The 15732-nt window shown below is 56.5% G+C and overlaps 6 protein-coding genes across 6 annotated transcripts; 3 read left to right on the forward strand and 3 right to left on the reverse strand.

The window, feature by feature from the left end:
- Window positions 1-110: 110 nt before the first annotated feature.
- BKA78DRAFT_352129 (histidine phosphatase superfamily) lies at window positions 111-3033 on the forward strand (the record flags this gene model as incomplete). Its single annotated transcript, XM_066891294.1, has 2 exons — window positions 111-901; window positions 1314-3033. 2 exons carry the CDS (start codon window positions 111-113, stop codon window positions 3031-3033), a joined length of 2511 nt encoding a protein of 836 aa, XP_066745669.1.
- Window positions 3034-3865: 832 nt separating this feature from the next.
- Window positions 3866-6542, reverse strand: BKA78DRAFT_249805 (BRCT domain protein; the record flags this gene model as incomplete). Its single annotated transcript, XM_066884504.1, has 4 exons — window positions 3866-4552; window positions 4600-5893; window positions 5943-6385; window positions 6438-6542. 4 exons carry the CDS (start codon window positions 6540-6542, stop codon window positions 3866-3868), a joined length of 2529 nt encoding a protein of 842 aa, XP_066745670.1.
- A 757-nt stretch (window positions 6543-7299) lies between these two features.
- On the forward strand, window positions 7300-8945 carry BKA78DRAFT_368773 (Alpha/beta hydrolase family-domain-containing protein; the record flags this gene model as incomplete). Its single annotated transcript, XM_066892645.1, has 3 exons — window positions 7300-7494; window positions 7567-7705; window positions 7755-8945. The coding sequence occupies 3 exons, from the start codon at window positions 7300-7302 to the stop codon at window positions 8831-8833; spliced, it is 1413 nt and encodes a 470-aa protein (XP_066745671.1). The 3' UTR covers window positions 8834-8945.
- Window positions 8946-9297: 352 nt separating this feature from the next.
- BKA78DRAFT_121225 (uncharacterized protein) lies at window positions 9298-10317 on the reverse strand. The gene has a single exon (XM_066882434.1). The coding sequence runs from the start codon at window positions 10180-10182 to the stop codon at window positions 9376-9378; it is 807 nt and encodes a 268-aa protein (XP_066745672.1). The 5' UTR covers window positions 10183-10317; the 3' UTR covers window positions 9298-9375.
- Window positions 10318-12166, reverse strand: BKA78DRAFT_121229 (kinase-like domain-containing protein). The gene is made up of 3 exons (XM_066882435.1): window positions 11687-12166; window positions 11510-11621; window positions 10318-11456 (listed from the first exon to the last, which is right to left on the reverse strand). The coding sequence occupies exons 1-3, from the start codon at window positions 11840-11842 to the stop codon at window positions 10453-10455; spliced, it is 1272 nt and encodes a 423-aa protein (XP_066745673.1). The 5' UTR covers window positions 11843-12166; the 3' UTR covers window positions 10318-10452.
- A 35-nt stretch (window positions 12167-12201) lies between these two features.
- On the forward strand, window positions 12202-15620 carry BKA78DRAFT_368780 (chloride channel-like protein 3). Its single transcript, XM_066892646.1, has 3 exons — window positions 12202-12745; window positions 12800-14251; window positions 14334-15620. Exons 1-3 carry the CDS (start codon window positions 12539-12541, stop codon window positions 15201-15203), a joined length of 2529 nt encoding a protein of 842 aa, XP_066745674.1. The 5' UTR covers window positions 12202-12538; the 3' UTR covers window positions 15204-15620.
- The last annotated feature ends 112 nt before the right edge of the window (window positions 15621-15732 follow it).

Raw genomic sequence — 15732 nt, forward strand, 5'->3', positions numbered from 1 at the left:
CGATCCATGTCCTCTTTCGACCATTGGGTTGGAGCGGATGGAAAACACTTCTCTTAAACCGCTCCACACCCCGCTGTTTGGAGCGGATCATCGACTTTCTCATTGTCGCCATGTCTTTGCGGATTTTGGCCCTCGTCACGCCGGCCTTACTCGGTAGCGTCCCAACCGTGGATGCTGCTGTCCACGGAGCGGTCGTCTTCACCCGAACCGGAGAACGAACACCACTACTTCAGTCTTCGGGCCCTGCCAAGCTCACCCCGTGGGGAGCACAGCAGGCTCACGACCAGGGCAACTTTTTTCGCCAGGTCTACGTCATGGGTCAGAAACCAGAGGACGACTCGACTCCCAACGCGCGGCCAATCATCGACCTTTCCAAGGACGCGCTCAAAAATCAGGAGCTCTACGTGCTCACCCCGGAGAATGACTACGCTACGGCAACTGCCCAAGCCTTCATCCAAGGGTTGTACCCGCCGCTTGGCATGAATGAGAGTAGCGCTGCCCTCCTGGGTGGTGAGGCTACGCTAGCCAACGGCAGCTTCGTGCAGGCGCCGCTCGGTGGATACCAGTATCCCCAGCTGCGGACGGCGTCCAACTACGACCCAAACCTCATCTACGTGGCCGGTGCATACGGGTGTCTCAACGCAGCCAGAGATCGGAATGACTACTTTTCATCGCCCGAATCTTCCGAAACCAAGAATCGCACTGGAGAGCTCTACAACAACGTTGGAAACGCCGTTTTGCTCGGTGCCATTAGCGAGGACTCTTGGAACTACGACCGGGCATATCTCATTTACGACTATGTCAATTACCAGTACTGGCACGATGCGTCGGTCCTGGAGGCATTTACCAATAACGAGACGTTGAGGGGTACGTTGGACCAGCTGAGATATCTCGCCTACCAGTAAGTTGAGAACATTTTTCCTTTTTCCATCATTGGTGTTCTTCGTGGTCGACGTTCGTTTTTTTCGATTAGCGCAAAGACTAAACATGGAGACTTTCCCGTCCGGTCGAATGATCGAGGGCCTCCCATGTTGGCGCTAAACTGTATTTTGACTCGAGCATGCACGATGGCCTCGACGACAACGTGGTCTTGTCTTTGCTTCGGGGCGCAGAAAGGTTGCGGATTTTCTTGGTATCGCGACGAAACCATCTCAGCATCTTGGAATTGGGGCTGAGCGCAACTTGCGCGTTCTTGCTTGTTGTTTTTCCCTTCTTGGCCCTCGTCACCAGTTGTCCGCGATATCCCTGACTGCGTTTTGATCCTTTCAACACCTCACTTGTGTACTGAAGATCGGCGGCTAATTCACGCGCAGACAACAATGGGCTATGGTGAATTCCACCGACAATGCGCACTTCATTCGGTCTATTGCGGGACAGTCTCTCGCCTCCAAGATCCTCAATCAGCTCTACATCAACATCAACACTGCCGGCTCAGCAGCCAAGATGTCGCTCCTCTTTGGCGAATTCGACCCCATGCTCGCCTTCATCGGACTGACCGGACTTTCCGAGCCCTACCCGGAACTCCGCGGCATTCCTGACTGGGCCAGCAGCTTTGTGGTGGAACTGTTCAGTGATGATGCTCCCGGGCAGCCGTCAAACACTAGTGCTGCTACATCCAACAGCACTGATGGCACGGGCTTCTCGGCCACGTACCCGAATATGGACCAGTTGTTTGTCCGCTTTTACCTTCGCAATGGCTCTGACACCTTCATCCCGCTCAACCAGTACGGCATCTTCCAAAACCCCCCGCCGGCCAGGGCCGACGACATGCGGATCCCATTCCAAGACTTTGAAAACGCGCTGTCGTCTCTCTCCCTGGGCTCCGCGTCGTCCCTGTCATCCTCCTCGAGCTCCGAAAATGGCGATGACAACGCTGACAACAACGCACCGTCCTCATTGCTCGCCGACCCTGCCATTCCCGCCTGGTGCGCCGTTTGTGAAGCGCGCTCCATCTTCTGCTCAGCCCTGAACGCCGATCTCAAGGGCCCCAAGGGCGCCGGCAAAAAGGGCAAAGGTAAAGACGATGACGATGAAAGCGGCAGCGCGCTGTCTCCTGCCGGTGCTGGTGTGCTGGGCGCCGGACTGGTCATCGTCTTCGCCATCATCGCCGCCCTCATCGCAGGCACATGCGGCCGCATGCGCGTCTCTCGCGACCCGCCTCCGGCATCCAACCCCAAGCTCCCCTACCTCACCGGCTACGGACCCAACAACCCCAAGCCCGGAAATTCTGGAGGCGTTGCCGCCAAAGCGGCTTCGGCCTCGGCCATGGTGTTCCCCTGCCTGCCGTCGTCCAAACGGCACCGCCGCAACCGGCGCAACGCATCCGTGGGCGGCTTCAAGGGCTCCGACAAGCTGTCGTCCGACCTCGACGTCTCGTTTGCCTGCAACGGTGCGCCGCCTGGTACGCACGCCTCCATCACGGCTGTGCCCCCCGGTTTCGTCCCCCCACCGCCGCCTAGCCCCCCTCCCAAAGCCGCCGCCCGCATGAGCAGCATCCTAGGCCTCAACGGCGCGGAAAATGGTAACGGCGGCACCTTCGTCGGAGTCGGCGGCACCGGCACCGTCAGCGGCACGCCCATCAGCGACGCATACGCGCGCTCGGCCAAAGACGACACCTTTGCAGGACTCGGCTCTGGCGTCGCAGGCGAGCCCATGGCCCACGCGCGCAGCGGCAGCTGGGAGCTCAAGGAGAAGAACAAGGCGGCCGACGCGACCAATGCCACTGCCACCCGCGGTCATCACGCCCCACAATCGTCGACCTCGTCGTCGCGTCCCGACACGGCAAACGGCGACGACGCGCGCAGCAACCTCAGCGGCAGCACCAACGTCAGTTCGCTGCACAACGCCGGCGGCGCCGGCGCCAACCGGCGGAGCACGATTGCCAAGGTGGGCGAGGCGGTGGGCGGCACGGCGACGGTCCAGAGCCCGTTTGCCATTGGCGACGGCGAGGACGAGGGTGGTGTCGATTCGAGGCGGTCGAGCGGCGAGGTGTTTGAGGACGCCGTGGCCGTCGAGGTGGTGCATCGCGTGTGAGTGAGCGAGTAAGGGGGGAGAAGCGAAAAGCGGGTCATGGTCTCTTCCTCATCTACCCCCTGACTTTGTGACTTTTTTTTTTTTTTATCTGCGTGACTTTAGCCGTTCCGTCGTTCCAGCGAGCCATTCGCATACGCTCCTTCTTAACCTTTGCGCTCCAAAAGCATTTCTCCACTTGAGATACCCTCCCCTCTCTCTCTCAGCGTCGTCTTTAGAGATACCCACTCTCCTTCTCAACACTACATCCCGGCCCTCCTTCCCAAAACCTACTCCAACAAGCATCCTTCGTTTCGCACTGCTGCCGGCCAAAGACTATTTCTATAGATACCCCCTATTTTATAATCGTCGTCCTTCTATGCCTCTTATCCATTGCTCTCTCGTTTTGATGTTTACGTGTTCCTCCCTCCTTCCGTCCCTCCTTTTTCTGCTACCAATGCATTCACGCGTGAAATCCAGCGTACATGTCGTTTAGGAGAAGTTGAAGCTACTTGCGCTATTACGAAATCCATCCTCCCCTGAAAATGTGTGCACAGTGACTTGACTGGTGCTTGCTTGCACTTCTCGCCCGCTCGACGATGCTACGTATCCTTGTGAAGCAAATTCCTCGCGTACTTCAAATCCTTGCTACGACGTGAATTCCCCCAAAGCAAACTCCGCTCGCTCGCTCCCTACCGGAATTTTTCAAAATCAAACGTCCATCATCAACGTGCCAATAAACTCCTCTCTGCGCCTACTGACTTTTTGTGTCGCCCCACAACCCAAGCAAGATGACGAACCGTACACGCTATCCAGCAACTTTCAACGCCCTGCCGAAGCCACAGCCCGATCGACATCACGACTTCATCTCCCACCTGTCTTCAAAGCCAATCTCCTGCGCCATGGCACAATGCAGCAGCCAATTGGGCTCGACGACACGCGGCGTCATGCCCGCCTTCTTGGCCATATCGCGGAACTTGTTCCAGAGCTTGACGTCTTCCTGGCTGTCGCTGGAGATGAGGTAGAGCGACTCGCCGTCGTCGTCTTTGCGGTTTTGCTCCAGCTCGGCCTCCTCATCTTGTCGCTCGTCCGTCATTTCTTCGTCGCCGTCGGCATCGATGGTGGCTGATCTGTTGCGTGGTCTCTTAGACACTTGCGTAGCCCGGCCCTTGTAAAGATGGCAGGCGCCGCCATTGGCTTCGATGATGTCGCGGAATGTCTCCCAACCGCCCTTGACGCCTTCGGTGACGAATATCTGCCAATCGCGGAAGAGGTGGTGCCGGTTTTGCTTGGCGCGAGCAATGGTTTCTCGAATCTTGATGCCTTGAGACCTTTCGCCTGCTTTGTCTTCCAACGCATACTCCTCGGTATCGGGGATCTTCTTTTCCTTGAGGCAGTAATCGAGGAATTTGGTGTTGACGACGGCGGGGGCGTTGGAGAGAGCTGCCACAAACTTCTTGGTACGAATGATCTTGGGGGCGCAGAGAATGTTGACTTCTGTCGGCTTATCTGTAATGTGAATTCCCAATGCGCGGAGTTTATTCTGATGTCATTAGCATGCATACTCCTCAGGCATCTGTGCTTCCATACCTTGTCCTCAGTCTCCTTCTTGGGCTTGCGGAGCCATCGGTCATCGCCGGAGAGCATCAATTTCAGATTGGCAGCAGGCGCGTCATTCTTGGTCTTCTTTGTCTTCCGCCCATTTTGAGCAGGGTGGTCCTCCTCCTGGTCTTCTGGCTCCAGTGATCTCTTGAGCGGCTCCTTTGGCTTTCCATCTGGTTCGCTGGCCCGTCTTCCCCCATGAATAACTCCGCCCTTTCGCTTCGACTCCTTCTCGTACAATGCAATGTCCGGAGCGAGGTCATGGAGCTTGTTGAGAGCTTTGTTCTTTGCACCGCGTCCACCTGTGCTTAATGGAGTCATGTTTTCCTTTCCATCGCGACTCCGTTCGACTTCTGGAGTTTGCACTTCGAGAGAATTGCGAGGCTTGCGACCCTTTTTGGCAGCCGGAGTGCTTCGCACAGGCAGTTCCGCATCGGCAACCTCAGCTTCCTTAACGGGCCTTGCTGGACGCGGGAAGAAGTGCTCTTCGACAGCATCCCGATCAATCTGAGTCTGGCCAACGACATCGCCCAGGTTCGTACGAGCGGGAAAGTGCGTGTAGCGTGGGTTTGTCAGGGACATCTCTTGGCATTGAGCAAAGCTCTCTTCCAGCCACAAGTGATTCACCAGGTGAATATTCCATTCCCTTGCGGCATCACACTTTTCACTCTGCGAATGTGCTGTAACGAGATGCGTGTTGTCCTGTCGCATGACTTTGGTGAAATGAGCTCCGCATGCTGCGGCCAAACTTTCCAAGTAGACACGCGCGTCGCCTACATAGTTGGAAAGACTGATGTTGTACTTTTGGAATCCTGGGATGCCGTTCCTTGGTACAGGGTAGTGTAACAGACGGCGCATGGGGGAGGTCCATTTGTCGTGCGTTATGAGATAGTACAGCCAGGCCAGATTCCCGACCTCCTTTCCTTTTTGAGAGGCCTTGACGTAGTTTGATCCATCCCGGTATTGACAGACAAAAACATCAGCTTCGTCGACGCTGCTGACGACCTCGGCGTTTCCGGCCTTCAGAATCTCCTCAATGGCGGTCCGTATTCTATCGCTGAGCCTCAAGTCATCTGACAACATGACTTTCTTCTCATTGAAGACCTGGACCACCCGGGGCTCCTTGAGCGATAGTGTAGGCATTGGTTCTGTGGCACCGGTGATTGCATCGTTGCCGTAATACGCGATTGGCCCAGGGGAAATGGCCCTGAGTATCTCCGGGTTCGGGTGCATGTAGGGTTCTTCGCGTATCTTCTTGCCTAGTCGTAGGCAGTCATCAAACCTAGATAGAGTACGTTAGTCTTGTCCAAGGCGCAAGGACGGGAGCATACCAGTGCGGCAAGACCAATTTGGCTCTGAGGTTCTTCGATTTGGCCAATTGACACATGTCGGCATCATCCGAGAGTGCTACCACGTGCGTCGTGAACTTGGTGACAGCGCCAGAGAACTGGCCTCCCATGGCTAGGACACCGCCCATGATTGCCTCTTTGTCGCCTTCAGGTATGTCTTGCGCACAGCTGACAATGACGTCGGACAGGAACAGGACAGGGTCAGGACTATATGCGCGCGGATTGACGGCCTTGTTCTTCTCGATACTAGCATAGACCCACATAGGCTTTACGACGTGCACAAAGTTGTCCATGGCCTCGAAGTAATCAGGAAAGTCGGACGTGTTGGATATTATGTGAGTAAGCCGTCGTATGTCGTCGACGCGACCGGTTTGAGAGTCTAAAGGAACGAATCTGGCGCCATTCTTCGTGAGGTCGTCCTTGATCTGCATTGTTGTTAGTGAATCGGTTTGTACTGATCTACGGCAATACGCGCACCTCCGCGACGTCTGGGCCTTGTAGAGTGCCATCCTCGATGATGGTGAAGGAGACGGAGGAGAAGATTCTGTCGCTGAGGGAATCGATCAGAGAATTGTTGGCCATTTTGCCCTCAAGAGGTGGAATGGGCGGAAACAAGCAGGAAGCGCAAGCGCGGAGGTCGTGTCGTGTTGCTTCGGACAGGCGCGCGCGCATGGGTCCGGCGCCTCGACGTGACTGCCAAGCCACCAAAACGCGACCGCGGAAAGTAGACACGTGACATGGAGGCAGCGGTTCAGGAATAGGCTTCAAGACTGTTCATTGACAGAAGGATGATCAATCATCTTTGATGGATCATTGGTGATGCTTAAATTGTTCTCTCACAATTGTCTGGCCCAACACCAGATGCTTGACCTGGATGCTTCTGCGTCGCACTCGACTTCAATAAAAGAAGCACTTCTATCGTGAGCTTGTGGCCACAATTCCACACTTCGAACTCATCTAAGCTCCTAATTGCCAGTTCCTGCGTCGCCTTTTTCTTTCAACTTGTTGGTGTTTGTCGACGTCGAGGACCGACTCAGTTGAAACCTAACCTCGGCCCGCGAGCCTGGTTAACACGACCGGGAATCGAGCTTCGGCAGTTGGGATCCAGTCGCATCATCTTCACCCTTTTCATCGCTTGGTATAGAGGTAAAAGAACGACGGTTGTAATCTTCAAGAGGAATCTTGACCAGCATCTTTCTTTCTCGTGCCTTTGGCTTTTTCTACCGCCGTCTTGCGTGTTCCTTGCGATAGATACCCTGCACCCCGCATCTCATAGGGCAACTCAGTCGGCTTTGTTCGTCTTTTCCATCGGTCTTCGTCTTTGCTTTTCTGCAGCACCATGTCCTCCTATCCCTTCAAGATCAAAGAGCACATTGTGCCATGCCAGCATATTCGAGGATATGCCCGCGCCACTGCACATGAGCAGGAAGAGGAGCTACACCTCGCAGTAAAGCAATACATACCACTCGACAACCCCACCCCAAAGAAAGGAGATGTCACGATAATCGGCACTCATGCCAATGGTTTCCCAAAGGTATTTCGTTTTCACTGCTAAAAAAGAGAGCGATTAGGGAGTAAGAAAATTGGCCTAACATGCTGGCTGTAGGAATTGTACGAGCCCCTGTGGGAGGAGCTGCTCCACCGCGCCAAAGCACAAGGCTTCTCGATCCGCAGCATTTGGATAGCAGATGTGGCGCACCAAGGCGCAAGCAGCGTTCTGAATGAGAAGAAGCTGGGCAATGACCGTACAGTATCTTTACCTCTATGGCATTCTCAAAACTAACTCCCTCACAGCCAGCTGGTTCGACCACCCACGGGACCTCCTCCACTTTGTCAACCTCTTCCGACATGAAATGGTGCGTCCGATCGTAGGCATTGGGCACAGCATGGGCGGCAACCATCTGGTCAACCTATCACTCATGCATCCGCGCTTGTTCGAAACCCTCGTCCTCGTCGACCCCGTCATCCAGCGGCACACGGCGCTCGACGGCAACTTCCTCCCCGCCGCTGCGTCGGCGCGTCGGCGCGACATTTGGCCCTCGCGCGCCGCCGCCGCCGCGTCGTACAGAAAGCATCCGTTTTATCAGACGTGGGATCCGCGTGTGCTGGATCGCTGGATCCAGTACGGCCTGCGTGACTTGCCGACTGCCATCTACCCATCCGTGGAGGCGGCTGCGGCCAGGAGCCCAAAGACGTCTTCTCCTTCTCCCGCTCCATCTTCTACCTCGAACGATGATGCCGGTCCTCCCGTGACCCTCACGACGACCAAACACCAGGAGGTTCTGACCTTCCTCCGGCCCAATTTCGACCCCCACGCCGTCCCCGCCGCGTCGGCGGCACAGTACATGGACGACCCATCCCCCATCATCGTCGCAAGCCGCGACCACAACCGCAACCGACACACGCACCCAGACGTCGATCTCTCCAACGCCACGCTCGCCACATGCGTGAAGGGCAGGGAGGTGCCGCCGCTCTTCTACCGCGCGGAGAGCCCGCTCACTTTTGCCCAGCTGCCGCATCTGCGGCCCACCGTGCTGTACGTCTTTGGCGACAAGTCAGACCTGTCGACACCCGAGCTCCGCGCAGACAAGATGGCTGTCACGGGTACGGGCGTTGGGGGGAGCGGAGGTGCAGCAACTGGTGCGGTCCAGGAGGTCGTTTTTGAGGGCGTGGGGCACCTTGTGCCAATGGAGACGGCGACGCGCACGGCTGATGAGGCTGCGAAGTGGGTAGGCAAGGAGATGGCGAATTGGAGGGAGAGGGAGGAGGCGGAGCGGAGAGTGTGGGAGGGCGTAAAGGAGCAGGACAAGAGCGTCATGAATCCGTTTCTGGTCGAGATTCTCGGGAACAGAGTTGGCAAGCTGAAGTTGTAGATGGTCCATCCAGCTTCGGACCTCAGTTGCAAGGTCTTCTACAGGTGCCTGACGCTCCATGACTGGTCGACCGCTCCTATTACCGGGAGGCTGAAAAGGTCGTTGCAGAAGCGCCCAAAGTCTCCACAAAGTACCACCAAAATTCAGAGTAGTCACCACACAACCCCCCTGGACAAACCACCACTACCACTTGCTCATTAGACCATCATGTCTCCATATCAATAATGCCTGTACTCTTTCCTCCTAATCAGCCAACATTAGGTAGTCGCAACCTCATGCCTCTCAGAGCCCTCCCTGCTCGTGCACTCTTCACCATCATCATCATCCTCTCAATACGTCCCCCGTACATCAACCATCGTACTCGCCTTCCTCCCTCCAGCGCTTGAAGCGGCTAAACCACAAACAAAGCCACTAGGAAATGCTTAATGCACGAGTCGGGACTGACCGGCGCGGCAGCAGAGTCAAGTCATGCATGCCGGCAGACGACTGAGGTATTTACCACATGCCGCGCTGCCCCGACGCGTTTTGAATGTGCAATGTACCTAGTACCTGCACAGTGCCTCCTCCGCGTTCCGACGGATCGAGGGCCCCCGTCTGGTCTTCAACAACGCTTGCAGTCGAGCTACGCTTGAATTCACTTCCCATCTGAGTTCCTCTGTCGACCAACCGCTGCTGTTTGAAGATTGTATTTCCCGAGTCGCTGTTGTGGGCGCTTGCATGGCATTTACATCCGTAGGTTGGCTGATTACTCGGTACTCGCGAGAAACGATGGCAGACGTCTCCTTCTCAACAGATGGAACAAATGTCGTGTCGTTGAAGACTTTTTCATTTCTACGTGTCGTGGAGGAATACAGGTAGATGGGGTGCGCGCGATGCAAAGAGCTCCTCCTCTTGCTGCTCCTGAACACGTCTCTCTCTCCAATGTCTCCCGGGTTATTTTTTGGCCAAAGCCAGTTTCTCTCCTCCAGTCTATCGTGTTTTCTCCCTCTCTGTATTCTCGCTTCTGAAGACAATGCTCGCGCCGCTTGCTTGATGACTCGACTCGACACGCAAAGTACAAACACGTGCGTGCTCGCCAGACTGGTACAGACCCGCTCATTCAAAAGGAGATGGTGTAAAGACTGGACAAGCAAGTCAAGCGCAAAAGAGAGGACAGATGATGCAAAAGAAGCCGAAGTAACGACAGGAACGATGGCGACAAAAGATCGTTTGCGAAATATATAACGCAGTAGGTGGTGGTGCATCCATCCAAAACGCAACCAAATCAATAGTTTAGCTGTTCCTGTGTGTAGGTAGCAGAGGTAGCAGCAGAGAAGAGCCAACCGACAACGCCCGCCTGCCCGTTTCATCCACGACGCGTGCGCAGCGCCCCTCCAAGATCCGCTTTGTAGGAGAAAGGAAAAATATCGTTCGTGACAACCAATCCGAGGAAAGACTCGATGAGAGACGCCCGTTTTACTACGGCTGTTGAATCCGCCGGGAGCTCCCTGTTGAATGCCTGACCAGACCTGACCGAAAGGAAAGAAGAAAAGGAGACATTAGGAGGTAAAAGACGGACACGTAACTTTTTTGGGGTTGGCTGACATCTCGCCCGCGCTCACGTCGCATTACGTCAGTCGTCACTCTTGCGCCCATCGCTTCTCCCTCAACGTCATTTCGCCCGTGCGCCGGCCTAGCAGCTCGTCTTTCCACGCCCAGTATTCACCCAAGCGTACCTCAGCGTAGTTGGCGTAGTCAAAGTCGATCTGACTGATGCGTGCCTGAATCAACGCCCACACGCCCCAGTAGAAGCCTGGAATGCCGCGGAAGGCGTCCACTTCTTGGAAAAGCTGGTCCGTCTTGCGCTCCATTTCGGCGTCGGAGAAGGGGCGTGGCAGGTGTGCGCTGTGCGACTCGACGTACTGGCGGATAAAGTCGCGGCGTTCGGAACGCGTCGGCATGGCGTTGTAGTCGCACTCGAAGCCGCCCCACTCGGCAAAGTGGTTGCTAATGTCAAAGGCGGCGGGAGCTGGAGTAGCGTATTCGTAGTCGATGAAGTCGACCTTGGCGGCTTCGATGGACGAGTCGGTGGAGTGTGATTCGGCAGTTGACGCAGGCGAGGCGCCGGTCGACGGTTGCGGCTCGATAATGACATTGCCGTACAAGAGGTCGCAGTGACAAAAGACCAAGGGGTTTTCGCTGATTCCAGGTGTCGAGCCCAACAAGCTCACGATCCAAACCAGCTCATTTTGTAGCCTCTCCTTGCGCCTCTTCTCGTCCTCGGTTTCCTGAGGCAACGAGTGAATCCACTTTTGCATGACGGTCCATAGATTGGGCGACGGCTTGTCTGGTGTGATGTTGTCGACGGCGAGTAGCCACGACGACTTGCGTCTGTGGCTGGGCGGGCTGGAACTCGAGGAACTCTGGTCGTTGGGGATTTCTGTTATGAGGCTCGCAATGGGTAGTGTCGCGTGCCACTGTGCAAGTCGGCGCGCAACTCCACGCCAAATCTCCTGCCTGCGCAAATCGGCCGGAGAGCACACGGTGCCCTCGATAAACTTGTACAGCAGACCATTCTCGAAGCGAGCAAAGAGCGGAGGTGCGAGTTTGTGGGTTGCAAGCAAGGAGTGGGAGCGAGTTTCTCCTAGATTTTCGAATTAGCGTGGTGCCAGATGGCACAGATCAGACGAGACGCACTCTCTCTGTCAATCAATACGTCCGTCCCGCGGCCGTAGGCTCTCATGAGCACAGCATCACGTTCGACTTCCTCCTCGGACCGGCCGGGCAACTTGTTGATGGCTTTGAAGAGCTGGTGGGCGCGTTCAGTGCGGTGGTCAGCGGGGGACGGGGCCTGGCGGCATGCCTTTGACATACAGTGTTTGTGATGCCGTCAGTGAAGCGGACAAACTCAATTGTTTGCTGCGACTGCTGCCAGTCGGGACGGAGGGCGAGTATGAGGCTCAGGGCCGAGTCGTGGGAATTGGCGCTGTCGTAGCGCAAAGGGATGTATCGAATCGAGTCGGACTCCATGGTGTAGGAATGGGGCGGTTGAGGAGTGGTGGGGAGCGGGAAGGGGAGAAGAAGTGTGGGAGAGGGAAAAGCAGAGGCAGAAGCAGAGGGCAGATGGTCAGTGGTGGTGCGGGAGAGGATGTAGCGGCCGCGCGGGGCCCTTCATGTGAAGTGACGGCGCCCCACAGCAAGGGGCTAGGGTCGACTAGCGACGATCTGGACGAGGCGGTGGCGAGGGCAACTGACGGAGAGGTGCTGAGGAGGATATTGTTGGTGGGACGAGGGCCGGCAATTGAGCCTGGAAAGGTGCAGTCCCTTAAAGTTGGACCCCTCACTTGTGCTTGGTTCTGACTTTCTGGAGCCGTTCCGTCTGGCTTCTACCGAAAGACTAGGCGCCAGGCCCAGGAACAATGAAGCGAAACCCTGGCGAGCACGTGCCTCGACACCACAACAACCTGTCCCCAACCACGAGACCACGACCATCAACTCCTACGAAATTCACTTTCTCTTCGCCATCCCACTATCCAACATGTCTACCTCCGTTGTGGCATCACGTGTAGCGCCACGCCGTACCACACCTCGACTGCACCTGATCCTCCAACCACTTGCCGCGGAGATGTAGATAAGCTCCTTCTAACATGAGACTACTAGATATGCCCATGGACTCGCCCGTGTGTGCCCTTTTTACTGCTGCAAAATGTTACAACAGCTCGGGACATGGCACACAACCAGCCAGTCGACGAGCGCACCCACCTGCTTTCAGACCGCTCATTGGAAGAAATTCAACCCCATGATGAAGACCCCGAATCCCTTGCCAGCAGCTCTGCCGTGACCAAAGAGGAGCAGCAATTGATGCCGTCGAGTGCCGTGGGCGAGCGTCTCCCCTACAACGACTACACCACCATCGACTGGCTCCACGACTTGGTACCCCCTGACGCTCGCGCTGTCCCCAATGCAAAAGATTGACGTGGAAATCAGGTCAAAGAGTCTTATCGCTATCGTACGATCCACTCCCGAAAGGGTCTGCGATACGCAGCCGTCGCAGCTTTTGATGCTTGCTCTGGGTGGATTGCGGCCGCCATAATTGGCACCCTGACCGCCTGTGCCGCATTCGTTGTCGACGTGGTAGAGGCGACCGTGTCCGACTGGAAAATCGGCTACTGCACCGGGAATCCGCTCCTCAGCAAGGAGAATTGTTGCAAAAGTACCACCAATGCTCCGGAAGCCTCTCTGGCCTCGGATGCATGTCCTGATTTCAGACAGTGGTCCACCGGCTACTGGTCCTCGTTTTCCATTTATGCCGGATGGGCTCTCGCCTTTGGGATCGTGAGCTGCAGCGCAACAATGCTCACGCGACGCTCCCTCCCCGCCGTGACAGAGGACAAGACGGATAGCTACGACTCCAAGCCTGCCGCTACTGGAAAAGTAATGTACATGGCTGCCGGTAGCGGGATTCCCGAAATCAAGACCATTCTCTCCGGCTTTGTGATTCCAAACTTTCTCGACCTCAAGGTGCTCGTCGTCAAGGGATTTGGAGCCATTTTCGCCGTCGCGACGGGTATGTGTTTAGGAAAAGAGGGCCCCTTTGTCCACATGTCGACATGCGTTGGGTATCTGGTGGCCATGTGGTTCCCCAAGTACGCAGGGAATGGCCGCAAGCTCCGCGAGCTGCTGTCGGCAGCGTGCGCGTCCGGTCTCAGCGTCGCTTTTGGCGCGCCGATTGGCGGCGTCCTCTTCAGCTACGAGGAAATCAGCACCTACTTCCCGCGCAAGGTGCTGTGGCGCGCCTTTCTGTGCTCCCTCGTCGCCGCCGTTGTGCTCAAAGCCCTGAATCCCACGGGCACCGGCAAGCTGGTCCTCTTTGAGACCAACTACGGCACCTCGTACCGTGCCAGCCACTATGTAGTCTTTGTAATTCTTGGGGTCGCTGGCGGTGTCTGGGGCGGGCTATTCTGCAAGGCGAATTTCGTCTGGTCGAGGTGGTTTCGCAGCTATGGAATCATCAAAAAACACCCAGTCCTCGAAGTCTTTCTTGTCGTTCTCGTCACGTCTCTTTTGCAGTACCCTAACCCCTTGATCCGGGAGCCCGGCGACGTCGTCATCAAAGATCTCCTCGTCGACTGCCGCAATGAGCGGTCCGCGAACACCTTTGTCTGCACCCATGAAGCGCGAGACGATGGCCGCGCTCGCTACATTGGGTGGCTCTTGTACGGGACAGTTGTCAAGCTCGTCCTCACCATCATCACATTCGGCTGCAAGGTACCTTCAGGAGTCATTATCCCAGCGCTCGACGCCGGCGCGCTTTTCGGCCGCCTGGTAGGCCAGACCATCTCCACCACATCGCCCGGCATCTTCGCCATGGTGGGCGCCGCGGCCTTTTTGGCGGGCGTCAGCCGCATGACGATTTCGCTTTGTGTCATCATGTTCGAAGTAAGTCTCGTCGAGTCCCCCTTCCATCGGACTCTTGCACAGTGAAAGAAAAATGTTCTAACAGCAACCCCCACGCATATAGCTTACGGGAGAGCTGGAGTACACCGTCCCGCACATGATAGCCATTCTCGTCGCCAAGTGGACCGCGGACGCCATCAGCGCAGACGGCGTGTACGACCTGGCGCAGACAGTCCTAGGGCACCCCTTTCTAGACGCCGACCACGCGCTCAAGCTCGTGCAAAAGGGCAACTTCGAACCGCCCTCCCACCAGAATCCCTCAACATCATCGTCGTGGACTGGCGATGGTGTGGAAGAGCAGCAGCTCACGCCCCTCTCCCACCATCCCCACCCCCACCCTACGGCCTCGCTCCTCCTCCCTCCCCCCGCCACCATGTCCGCCATCACCGTGACAGTCCCCCCCTCTCACACGGTCCCGCGCGCCCTGTTGGCGCACAAGCTGGGCCAGCTGCGGGCGCGGGGGCTCATGGACGCGGGGCTGGTGTTTGTGCACGAGGCGTCGGGCGTGCTGGCGGGCTACGTCGCGCAGGCGGAGCTGGAGTGGGCGTTGGACACGCTGGGGAAAGGCGAACGAGAGATTATTGAAGAAGAAGAGGAGGAGCATGTGCTCGACGACAGGAGCAGGGCAAACCCGTCGCGGCCAGGAAATAGACGAGAGACGGGGGAGGCCATGGTCCGCGTACTCCCAAACACCTCGAATCACCTTGACGCCACCACCCGCCACCACCCATGCTCTATTGACCTCGCCCCCTTTGTCGACTTGACGCCGCTCGCCCTGTCGGCCACGGCGCCGCTCGAGTACGCCGTCGAGCTGTTTGCGAAGCTGGGGCTGCGCTATCTGTGCCTGATCGATACGCAGGGAGGGACGGGGCGGCTTTTGGGCGTCGTGATTAAGAAGAGGGTGTTGGGCGTGCTTGAGGGGGTGGGGAAGTAGGGTGGCGCAGTGGGCGTGGGGATAGATGGGGAGAGGGAGGAGAGTGCTCACACATGATTCATCATTGATGGGTTTTGTCTGAAGGAATTGATCTGGACATGTGTGATTTCAGGGCTGAGAGGCTGTCACCACCACCCCAAAGGTTGTTCGATTATGAGGGTCTGTTTCTCAATTGCGCCGTCCTTCAGCCGCTTTCTATAAGAGATTTATATGTAGCTTCTGTCTATATCTAGTCATGTGTAGATGGTTCCAATATGTAGCCAAATGAAGTAGCCAAATGAACGCCTTCCCATGTCAAGGTTTAGGAAAGTGACGTTGGCAAGAAAGATCCGGTGCTACCTACGCTCCTAGCATGCCATTCTAGGCCTTGAAGGAGGTCTAGGTAGCGTGGACAGGTAGCCAGAGGGGCAGAAGGCGATTAGGGGTAGCGATGAGGGGGACGTAGGTGGTTGGTCCGTCAGGGGGCGCTGTAATTCCTCGTGGGCTCTTCAATCTCCACATGCAATCCGATTCCAAATAGTCCAATCAT

The sequence above is a fragment of the Phyllosticta capitalensis genome (assembly GCF_038381095.1).
Source record: "Phyllosticta capitalensis strain CBS 128856 chromosome Unknown BKA78scaffold_4, whole genome shotgun sequence".
In the NCBI taxonomy this organism is placed as follows: Eukaryota; Fungi; Ascomycota; class Dothideomycetes; order Botryosphaeriales; family Phyllostictaceae; genus Phyllosticta; species Phyllosticta capitalensis.

What these genes read in the sequence shown, in the direction of transcription:
- BKA78DRAFT_121225 (XM_066882434.1), bottom strand. Translation starts at nt 10,182, where the DNA reads ATGAAACGGGCAGGCGGGCGTTGTCGGTTGGCTCTTCTCTGCTGCTAC.
- BKA78DRAFT_121229 (XM_066882435.1), bottom strand. Translation starts at nt 11,842, where the DNA reads ATGGAGTCCGACTCGATTCGATACATCCCTTTGCGCTACGACAGCGCC. An exon ending in CTGACGGCATCACAAACACT is followed by an intron (nt 11,622 to 11,686) that starts GTATGTCAAAGG and finishes CGCGCCCACCAG; the next exon opens with CTCTTCAAAGCCATCAACAA. An exon ending in CGTATTGATTGACAGAGAGA is followed by an intron (nt 11,457 to 11,509) that starts GTGCGTCTCGTC and finishes TCGAAAATCTAG; the next exon opens with GAGAAACTCGCTCCCACTCC.
- BKA78DRAFT_368780 (XM_066892646.1), top strand. Translation starts at nt 12,539, where the DNA reads ATGGCACACAACCAGCCAGTCGACGAGCGCACCCACCTGCTTTCAGAC. An exon ending in TCGACTGGCTCCACGACTTG is followed by an intron (nt 12,746 to 12,799) that starts GTACCCCCTGAC and finishes CGTGGAAATCAG; the next exon opens with GTCAAAGAGTCTTATCGCTA. An exon ending in TTTGTGTCATCATGTTCGAA is followed by an intron (nt 14,252 to 14,333) that starts GTAAGTCTCGTC and finishes CCACGCATATAG; the next exon opens with CTTACGGGAGAGCTGGAGTA.